An 11,046-nucleotide genomic window follows, 5' to 3' on the forward strand; every position below is an offset into this window, starting at 1 on the left:
TGCAGGGATGAGTATGATGGTAGGCATGCGTGTGTGTGCGTGTGTGTGTGTGTGTGCGTGTGTGTGTGTGTGTGTGTGTGTATTAGTATGTGATGTGCAGGGATGAGTATGAGTGGCGGCAAACATGTGCAAGGAGTGATTGTGTATGCTGGGGCATAAATGTGCACATGACGACCATGTATGTGGGTGGGGGTGAATTGCCTAGGGTGTGACTATGTATGGGTGAACATGTTAGGGGTGAGCCTGTATAGGGGTAAGCATGTGTGTGTAGGATGAATAGGTGGAAAATGTGTGCAGGGATGAATGTGGGGGTGAGCATGTAAGAATAATTCCAGTCTCATGGTCCTTCTTTATTTATAGTTGAGCCTGTCCTCACAGCTTCCAGAGTAAAAAGATACACAGCAGGTCATCTAACCACAGGGGTCAAGAGCACACTGACTGGAAAAGCACATTCTTTCTGGCTCTAGTTAAGCTCACTTTGCCAGACAGAGATCTTAAGGTCTACCATCTGGTACCAGCACTGCCCCTTAGTGGAGAGATGGGGGGGTGTGTCTCAGTAGCTGAGCAACAGAGACTGCCTGTTGGAGAACAGGCTCTGTCCTGTACCACATAAGCACCCAGGGACCAGAGGAAAACAGGCCTTTCCTCACAAACCAGAAACCATGGAGAAAAGATGGGGAGGCTGTTGTGAACATAAAAAGAGAAAGAGCTATAAGAATATGTTCTGGTAAGGTGTAGGGGAAGGGGGTGCTTCGGCCGGCCCATGCTGAGGCATCCCTTCCCCCTGAGAGACCACACACACACACACACACAGGTATAGTATAGAATAGAGTTTATTTAGGGCATGGGGAGGGGAGTTAAGAGGGTAGCAGAGATAGAGAAAGGCAGAGAGAAGAAGAGAGTAGAGAAGTAGGGGCCAGCCATGACCACGTGGAGAAAGGGGGGAAGGGAATGGGGAGAGATGAGGAACAGAGGGACAGGAGGCAAGGAGAGAAGCAGGAGTAAGAGAAGAGGAGGGGGCAAGCAGCCCCATTTATAGGGCCAGGCCTACCTGGCCTGTGCCAAGTAAATGTGGGGAGGAGCATACCTGGCTGCTGCCAGGTATCTGCGGGGGAAGTTTAGACAAAATACCAACATTCCCCTGTTTTGGTTTAGTTAAAAAAGAAAAAAATTAGAAAGAGGTGATGGACCAAAGAGAACTGTTGGCTAGTGGACTCTGTCATTTTTAAAATAATATATAACTGGTATATAACTGCTAGATTTTTGTTTATTTCTCAGACTTCTGGCTACATTGACAGCCAGAAGAAAGCTTTCACAGATATAATCTGTTATCTCCTTACCTAAACCATGTTTCCATTAATTAAATACTTCATATTTCCTCTTCTTGCTATGCCACTGTCCTAATATTGAGTTCCTATAGATTGGCCTGACTTTAATAAATCATTCAGTTACACGATCCAACTTTTTAATCCTGTTCCTTCTGCTCCACAAAAAGCTCATCTTAAAGACTGCTATGTTGCTAATTCATGGTATCTCTTTTATAAACTTATAAGCTATAGAAAATACCTCTCATGGACCAAATAGACTCCATCCAGGTAAGTACGTCTGCCCAGAGTTCCCACTTACTACGTATTCCAGAGGGTGGGATTCCTCTGGGTTTCAACTGTACATCCTAAAAATTTGTTTTCTTTCTCCCAAACGTACTCAATCTTATTCTCTACCTATAAAAATGTGTTTCAACATCTTGTCAAGTCCAGGTGCTTACTACACCCAGGACAGCTCCAGAGAAACAACCTCCAGGAGCTCCATCTCCTGTCACAGACACAGACGCTCCTACTAGACCTGTTCCTTCTGACCTATCCTCAGATGGCTCCACAGCCCTAGACAGCAAGAAAACAGCCAACTCTCCTAAGACTGGACAAATTTCCCCCAACCCATTCCTCTAGGTTCCCCAGAGACACATTGCCCCAATGTCAGCATGAAGCAGCCAGATATCACCTCTTTCTAATTTTTTTTTATTATTATTATATGTAAGCACACTGTAGCTATCTTCAGACACTCCAGAAGAGGGAGTCGGATTTGTTATGGGTGGTTGTGAGCCACCATGTGGTTGCTGGGATTTGAACCCAGGACCTGCAGAAGAGCAGTCAGTGCTCTTAACCGCTGAGCCAACCCTAATTTTTTCTTTTTTAACTAAACCAAAATGGGGGAATGTTGGTATTCTGTATGGACTGCAACCTTACAGTTACCTGGCAACAGCCAGGTATGCTCCTCCCCATGGTTACCTGGCAACAGCCAGGTAGGCCTGGCCCTATAAAAGGGGCTGCTTGCCCCCTCCTCTCTCTCTTACTCCTGCTTCTCTCCTTGCCTCTTGTCCCTTTGTTCCCCCTCTTTCCCATTCCCTTCCCCCCTCTCTCCATATGGTCATGGCTGGCCCCTACTTCTCTACTCTCCTTCTCTCTGCCTTTCTCTGACTCTGCTACTCTCTTACCTCCCCTCCCCATGCCTTAAATAAACTTTAATCTATACTATACCCGTGTGTGTGTGTGTGTGTGTGTGTGTGTGTGTGTGTGTGTTTCCTCAGGGGGAAGGGATGCCTAGGCAAGGGCCAGCTTGAGGCACCTCCTCTTCCTATACCCCGCCAGAACACATTCATATAGCTCTTTCTGCTTTTATAATTACAACACAGGCCAGGGATGAATTCCTTATTTTTGGAAAATATTGGCAGCACTGTCTTCTTCAGCCAAGGGCACTCTTCCAGAGGAAGTGCATGGACCTGCCATACACTGGGGCTGAGCTGACCCAAGGGCATGCTTTCAAGTGCAGCCACAACCACACTGCCCTATGCAGTAGATGATTCCATAGAGCCTGCAGTACATATCCCCGGCAGCTGCAGAGAGAGCTCTCTCACCTCCCTAGGAAGCCAGGCGAGCTTCAGAGCTTCCAAGGCAGGAGTCTCTGGCTTGCCTGACCTGGTATTTCCTGCAGGAATTCTCTTTGTTGAGACACGTATGGTGTCTAGGCTGACACCTTCCTCTCTGCGATTGCTCACAGCTGAGCTTCACAGGCAGCCGACGCTAGCAGAGATGCAGGAGGAACTGTAGTTCATGGCCAGTCTTAATACAGGTGGCTCTGAGTTCCCTCAAATGAACTTACAGATCAGTGTGACCCCTATTTTCTCTTACTTGCAGCTCCTCCTTGGCTCACCAGGGTCAGCACTTACAGACTTCAGGGAAGCCCCTGGTTTACCACTAGGCTCTTCTCTGGTCCACTGCAGGCTCCCCTACCCTGAACCTCTTCCCAGGTGCTTGCTCCCCACTGACTACAGGAAGAAGCCACTCTCTCCATCTGGCCAGTTGCATCCCACAGTTGAGCCATTCCTTCATCAGAAGCCACCTCACAGACTGCTCCCTCCATAGCTGCATCTAGCTGCCCTGGCTTTACGACACTTTCAAGGCCCTGCCTTTTACATGTCCTTCTCCTCTGCCTCTCTGTTTTTGCCCTTCAGGCCTAATAAATTAACATCCCCTATGTAAGGTCACCTAAAATGCATTCCCTTTTTTCTAGCCTCACCTCAGAGACTCCAGTCTCTATGGAGGCCGCGCGGGTGCTCAGAGTCCATCGGACGACCCTCAGGGGGCTGCTGGATGATTTGTAAGCCATGCTAGTCCCTCAGCCTGTCACTCACCTGCTGTGTCCTCAGAGCATCCAGCTCCCTCTCCAGCCAGGTCCGTAACCTGCGCTCCATCTGCCCTCGCTTCTCGCATGCTGACTGCAGCTGGGTCAGGGCCTGCTGCAGCTTCTCCACCTTCTCCACGTAGGCTTGTTTCTCTCGTAACTGAGGGAGACAGTGAAACCATGCAGAGTGGACACCACTGACTAGTGCATCCGGGCTGGGAGACAAGCTGGAGACCCCAGTTGAGCTGCAGGCGTGTACCACCCCTCTCCATCCTACAGGAGCCCATGGCAGGTACAGCAAGTTGGCCAGGAGGCTGGGAGTAGGAGAGGCTGGGAGTGGGAGGCCCTCTGCTGTGCCTGCACTGGGCCCTGTGAACACCTCTGTACTCTCTGACTCATTACTGGTTTATAATCATAGCACTTGAGATCATTGGAAAGGAGATTAATAGAAAGCTTTTAGTGTATAGAAATGCCTAGTCTCTAAAGTCTAATAAAAAATCCTAACCAGAAGTTATTTACATTATTACAACCATATCCGTCTACTTATGTATACATAGATCCATGAAAAAAAGAGAAAGGAAAATCTTTAGAAGTATTTGCCGCGTTTATGGTAGAATAGCCATTTCTGCAAGAACAACAAGAAATTTATTTTCTGAATTTTCTCTACTAAATAAAAATTATGTCTATAAAAAGCAATATATGATAAATATAATTAATAAAATCTGTAACATAACAGATATGCTACAATTATTTCTACACTAGAGGAATTAAGTTCATCTCCATGATTTGGATGTATGCACTCATTTGTATGTTTGCTGGTGAACAGAGAGATAATCTCACTTCAGTAGTTTCTGGAGTGACTTTCTCCTCTGCGGCTAAGGAGCTTCCTCAGGGGACAGGAAGGACAGAGGAAGCACCTGAGGGGATGACTAAGGAAGTAGAAACAAATGTTAAATGATTACATAAACACACCATCAGGTATGGATTTAGGGTCATGACCCACAGTGCCAAACCCTAGCCCTGAGTACTTGGGGCTCTGTCTGCTCTGGGAGTCTGGTTCACATGCATAAATCCAGGTGTTTTTCCTGCTTCCTGGGAATCAGCTGGGGCCAAGAAACCGAGTCAAGACATTTCCTGGATCTGGTGCTCTGCAAGAAGACACCGGATGCTGTTTTCCTGTCTCTTTGCACCTGGAGGAACAGATAGATGCCATACTAGTGACTAAGCGGTGTGCTGAAGCACTGTCACACAGCAGCCTGCTGCAACACGCCCGGCCGGGCAGCCTGCTGCTGTGGGAGGCTTCTGGCTGTCCATCAGCTCTGCCACGAGCCATGCCTACTTCTGCTCACACTACCAGAGCCATAGACAGAGACAGACACCATAAGACAGAGGCCTTCTGATTGTTCCGGGAAGCGACAGCTGTACCTGACTGTTGGATGATTTTCTCTCAGGGTGCTTTAGATTGTTTACATTAGCAGGCTTTTGAGTAGAACCTGTCTACTAGGCAGGTTCCTGAGCTTAGCAGTCTTTATTGGAGCAAATGCTTCATAAGAGCTGCCAGACATTCTTACCACTGTATGCAGTGCTCTGAGTATACAGCCACCATGAAATGTGTGTGTCTGTGTCCCTGCTGGTCAGAGCGAGCAGTGTGTCTCCAACGCATGGGCCAGTGCCAGCACCCGGCAAGGTCTCCATGTGGAATGTTAAGAGAAGCAGCAGTATCCCTGCGCATCTACAAGATCCTTGAATGTGTGCAGCCATCCCTGTATGTTTCAGCCTTAAGGTTGGCAAGGAGCATCTCCCAGTGAGGGTGATTCATGACAGCCACTCTACTAGCCAGCATTTTCAGAGTACTACTGGCACCAGACATTTTGCTCTGTAAGTGCATCACCATCTAATCCTCCTGAGGACAATAAGGAGCAACATCCTATTCTACTTCTACACGGGGGATGAGAAAGCTAAAGACAACAAGGCCAAATGACTTGGTCATAGTCACACAGCTGGTGTGCTGGGAAGCTTGTATGTCACACTGGCCTGGCTCTACAACCCTGTTGTGACAGACATGGTAAACTAGTGCAAGGCAAGTATTTTAAGACCCTGGGACCAAATAAAAACCCTTCCAAAGAAACCTGATAAGAACAGGGAGTGCAGGGCTGGAGAGATGGCCCAGTGGTTAAGGGCACCGACTGTTCTTCCAGAGGTCCTGAGTTCAATTCCCAGCAACCACATGGCAGCTCACAGCTGTCTGTGACTCAGAGTCCTTTTGCATATGCATAAAATAAATTTCAAATTTAAAACAATGAAAGAACAGGGAGTGGGAGTAAAAGCCAAGTACCTGAGTCATCCAGCTAAACACAGCCAAATACAAGGGAGGCCAAGAAAAGACCATGACAGGGCTTAGGAATTACTGACAGGAACCATGATGGTGACCAGTTCCATCAAGGGCCCATAAATGACTTTCATTTCTATAAGGAATATTAAAACCAAACAAAAGGGCTGGCACAATAGCTCTGCCCACTGTGTGAGCTCGCTGTGTGAGCCTGCTGTGTGAGCCTGCCAACCTGAGTTCAGTCCTGGAACCCACACAAAAGCTGTCCCTTGAGCTCCACATGCATGCTGTGACATGTATGCTCTGCCCCCATGCACGTACAATAATAATACACTTTAAAAGGAAACAATAAAAATCACCTTTTAAAGAACCTTGCTTAGCTTCCTTAACTCTATGCACAGAGAGGGGCCTCAAGAAGTGGTTTCACCAAGAACAAGGGGCATCCAGGGGCATCCAGGCCGCCCTGGCTCAGAGCAGACCTCCTGTCTGCAAGGTCAAAGGGCATTTTCTATGATAAGGCAGATGCTCTTGGCTGCCACTCAGGATTCTCCTGCTAGTACTAGCATTTGAGCTTTTACACAAGACTTGCAGGGATAAAAGGCACCCGAGGGGCACGGCCCTTGCTGCTTTCTGTGCCAAGTGCCAGGTTAAGTTGTGATGTGTTCTCTTGCTGTCCTCCAGACTCCCTGGCATCCACTTGCCAAGATGATGTCTGCTTAGGTTGCCCCATCCCAGGCATACCAGGTATCTCTACAGGGAGTGACAAGGTGAGGGTACAGCCCTGAGGGTAACACCTGTCCCCCTCCTCTGCTTACAGCTCAGAGTCCCCAGCTTGAGCCCCATACACGGTTCTTCTGATTCCTCTCTTGGGGTTAAAGGGACAGTCAATGCAACTACAAAGGAAAGCTAGAAAGTTGGCTTCATCACAAGCTTCTACATCAGCATTTCTGGGGTTGGGCATATGGGCTACAGCACAGTCAACCAGTAAGTGAAAGTGGGTCAGCTGAGTGCCACTGCACTTTGCCTTAGAATCGGGAGCCCAAAGATGGTCACAGCGACTCTTCTTTACAGACCCCAGTGGCTTCTGGTCGAGTCAATCATTTGCAGCACTGAGTACCTGCCTACCAACAGGGCAGGCTGTGGGCTCTTGGGCTATGTTATTAACACCTGTCTCTCAGATTCTGTCTGGTTCCATGATCGATAAACATTTTATTCATTTGCATCTGGGTTGTTTCCCACAATTCTCCCTTGACTCGGCAACTTGGAAGTGGCTCTGGTTAGAGTAGCTGGGTCAAGAGCTACAGGGGAGTCATCTGGGCTCTACTCCCCCGTGCTGGTCTCACCTCTTCTTCCAGCTTGATCACTCTGGCCTGGGCATTGCTCAAAGCCTGGTCCAGGATCTCGATATGCCTCCGATGGTCCTCACTCGCCGTCCGCACTGCTGCCAACTCCATTTCCAATTTTTCCTTTTCCTTCAAGAATTCTTTGTCTGGAAGGGAGAAAAAAATAGAGTTAGCTCCATCAGGAAGTGCTCACTGCCAGGCTACATCTGGCAAGGACTGAAGATAAAACTGCATATAGCAGAGAGATGCTGCTGCTGCTGCTACTTGGCAACAGTGGAGGATGAGTGACCTGAGAACTGTCTCAAGCCCACCTTAACTCTGCTCAGGACATGCTTCCAGAGATGAGGTACTGGATCGTGTCTCAGTGGGAGAGCATGGTCTAAGCACGCACAAGGTCCTAAGATTGATCCCAGCACAGCAAGAAGGAAGTGGGAAATACACACAGGAGCCAATAGCCCCCAAATTCTGCTGGACTCACTTTTCTACAACACTGACTTTAATACTCATAATTAAGTTTTGTATGATTTCATTTTATGTTCCCAACCACCCCTGCTTACATTGTCCAAGCCTCAGATGAAAGGGCAGGCACCCCTTACAGTAGTATAAAATTCCCATTCAGAGAACAGTAAAGCAAGGTCCCAAGAGAGGGGCTCTTTCACTGCAGCAGGACAAGGGAGCTCTAGGCTTCAGCCTGACCAACTTCTCCTACGAAGGGCCCCAGATTTTCCTCTAGTCCTGTCTAGATGGGATAGGAACTTCAGCTTTAGGAAAGCTGTTCTCCCACTCAACAAAAGATGATCACATGCCTTTGCAGGTGGGACTGTGACGTGAGCACCCCTCCCCCTTCCTGATCAACCTGTCAATGAACAGGAAAGTCTGCAGTGTCACAGGACAAGTGCTTCTTATGGAAAATACGTTTCTTGTTGCAAAAGCAGTATGTTCTTCATTTTACACATAACACTATATAGATAAGCTTTCTACAGTATGAAAAATGCTTGAAAGAATTTTTCATGTGAGAATAAGGGAGGCACACCGGGTGGTGCAGGCCTATAATCCCAGACACTCGGGAAGCTGAAGGCCTCACTGGGTTACGAGGACTTCAAAGCTAACCTGGACAACTTGATAAAGTTCTGACTCGAGAAAAAGTCAAAGGCTGGCTAGAGGTTTACCTCGGCCTAGAATTGGCATGCCTAGATTCAATCCTCACTATAACCAAAAATAAGGAAAGAATTGGTTAAACTATTAAATCCTACAGGAGAACCCCATGAAGCCACTCAAACAAGCCTTTATGACTGATGTGCAGGTTATTTTATCATCAACTTCACAGAGCCAGGGCCACCTGGGGGGAGGGCTGCCAAGAAAAGGCTCCAGCGCATCAGCCAGTAAGCAGGTTTATAGGGTATATCCTTAACTAATTGATAACTGATGTGGCAGGGCCCAGCCAAGTGTAGGCAGTGCCATCCCTGGGCAGGTGGTCCTGGGTTATAAAAAAAAAGCAGGAGGAGCAAGCTGGAGGGAGCAAGCCAGTGAGCAGCATCCTCCTTGGCCTCTTGCTTCAGTTCCTGCCTCCAGGTTCCTGCCCTGATTTCCCCTGTTCCCCTGTAGGCCAAATAAATCTTTTCTTTCCCCAAAGTACTGTTGGTCATGGTGTTTATCACAGTAACAGAAAGCGAGTCAGGACAATCGACAAAAAGGTAATCGACATAACCATATTCATATTTATAGAAAGGAGACATGTAGCTCCAACGGAAATTTCAGCAGAACCTGATTCTCTAATATCATGCCACCTGAGCACTCTTACCAATCCTCCCAGTTACACACGTGGAAATGAGAGCCAAGTCTGGAAGCTACCCCAGCACGTTGCTGTGGGTGCATTCATTCGGTGAACGTTTCTTCCCATGGGCAATCATTCATGCATGTAACCAAAAAATAGCTCTCAGGCACTGCAGACCAGCACCTTGAGCAGAGAAGCAACTGAAAGAGCATCTCACTGAAGGAGCAGAAAACACAGGTTTGAATGCGAGGCATGGTGATGAAAAGGAGAGGCCGGCAGGCCACCTAGGAACCGAGCGCACTTAGCACTGTGGCTAAGGAGAGCAAAGCGCAGGGACCAAAGGTCTGTGCCTGAGGTCCACTGCCAGCTGAGGCAGAACAAGATCCCGGGGTGCCCGGCACTATTGCAACAGCAAGTTATGTCAGCAAGGCCAGTCTGGTCTGATTGATAAACAGGTACAGTGAGGGTCAACTGCGATGTTGCCTCTCAGACCCTCCATCCCACCTGAGAAACAATGGATGGATTTTTGCAGGACCATTCTGAGGGTTAAAACAACCATGAAAGCTGCTAGTTTTGCTATCCAGTGCTTAACAGACTTTTGATTACCTAATGACAAAAGTTAATAAATATTCCTGGAGACTTACTGTGTCCCAGACACCAGGCCAACCAAGAACTTCACAACAGTGGCTCCTTCATCTTCCTGTCAGCCAGCTGACACGCGAGGAAACTGGAGCAAATAGTTTCAATATGGTGTCTGGCAGTGCCACACACACCCTTGCTCCAGGAAAGCAGAAGCAGGACTTTGAGCACTCTAGGCAAGCACCTGCTATACTAACTCTACCTGTATCCCAGCCCTCGTCCTTGCTGATGCTTCTGCCACTGCTGCCTCCTGCCTCCCTGCCTCCTCTCCTCTCCTTTCTCTTTCCCACCATGGTGGGAAGTGAGATTAGTAAACTATGATCTGCCTATGGCCTGTTCTTTTCCTAAACCAGTTTTACTGGAGCATGGCTCCATCCATTTGTTCAGGAACCATTCTGTGAGTGCTTTGGGGCTCTAGCTGCCAAGCTGAGCACTTGTTGCTTCAGAGCCTGAGCTCCGTACCACCCATCCTTCAACAGAAAGAGTGTGCTTGTCATGGCCTAGAACACAAGTGCTCACAGTAAGTAACATCTAGCTACTAGTTTAAATGAAAAGTCATGGCCACTGTCTCACTGGGAACTGAGTAAGTGTTTACTGCATGCCTCTAAGTGGCAGGTTCTGGAAACACAGTCAAGCAGGGGTATAATGGTGGGGATGGCAGGTCAAACCTACACTTTTACAGAGTGGACTGGGCAGTGGGGGAGACTGAGATGGTTATATAAGTCATTACTAATTTATCTTGTGATGAGTGTGGGCAGTGGGAAGATTGGGCACATGCATGGAGTGTGTACCAGGTAGGGCCAACTCCCTCAGAAGGCATCCCTAAGAAGCTGCCATTTCAGCTGAGGCTTGCCTCCCTAAGAAAACACCATGTGGGTTGAGGCTGGCAGGCTTCCTGCATTTGTGAGGGCTCCCCGAGGCCACATAAAGCTGAAATGGTGATCAGTTTCCTCTATCCATCTAGCTTACTATACAGTGGAAGGAATATGGCTGGAGAGATGGCTCAGCAGCTATTCCAACCGTCCTGAGTTCAATTCCCAGCTACACATGGTGGCTCACAACCATCTGTAATGAAATCTGATGCCCTCTTCTGGTGTGTCTGAAGACAGCTGCAGTGTACTCATATGAATAAAATAAACCTTTAAAAAAAGTTTTAATAACTGACAAGTTGTAACTAAGATTGATAGATATTCCCAGGCGATGCACTTTGTGGTAAGCTGCCTTTAGCAGGTGAGAGTAGAGAGGTGGAGGTGTAGACAGACAGACAGACAGACAGGTGAAAG

General features: G+C 48.0%; 1 protein-coding gene across 7 annotated transcripts in view; it reads right to left on the reverse strand.

Moving 5' to 3' along the window:
• Amotl1 (angiomotin like 1) overlaps positions 1-11,046 on the reverse strand; it is a 125,259-nt gene that overhangs the window by 12,449 nt on the left and 101,764 nt on the right. For all 7 annotated transcript variants that reach the window (XM_031346134.1, XM_031346133.1, XM_031346135.1 and 4 more), the window contains 2 exons: positions 7,351-7,496; positions 3,689-3,838 (listed from right to left, as the gene is read on the reverse strand). In XM_031346134.1, coding sequence (XP_031201994.1) covers positions 3,689-3,838; positions 7,351-7,496 — 296 coding nt within the window. The remainder of the gene's footprint in view (positions 1-3,688; positions 3,839-7,350; positions 7,497-11,046) is intronic.

This window comes from Mastomys coucha, unplaced genomic scaffold (genome assembly GCF_008632895.1).
Source record: "Mastomys coucha isolate ucsf_1 unplaced genomic scaffold, UCSF_Mcou_1 pScaffold23, whole genome shotgun sequence".
Classification (NCBI taxonomy): domain Eukaryota; kingdom Metazoa; phylum Chordata; class Mammalia; order Rodentia; family Muridae; genus Mastomys; species Mastomys coucha.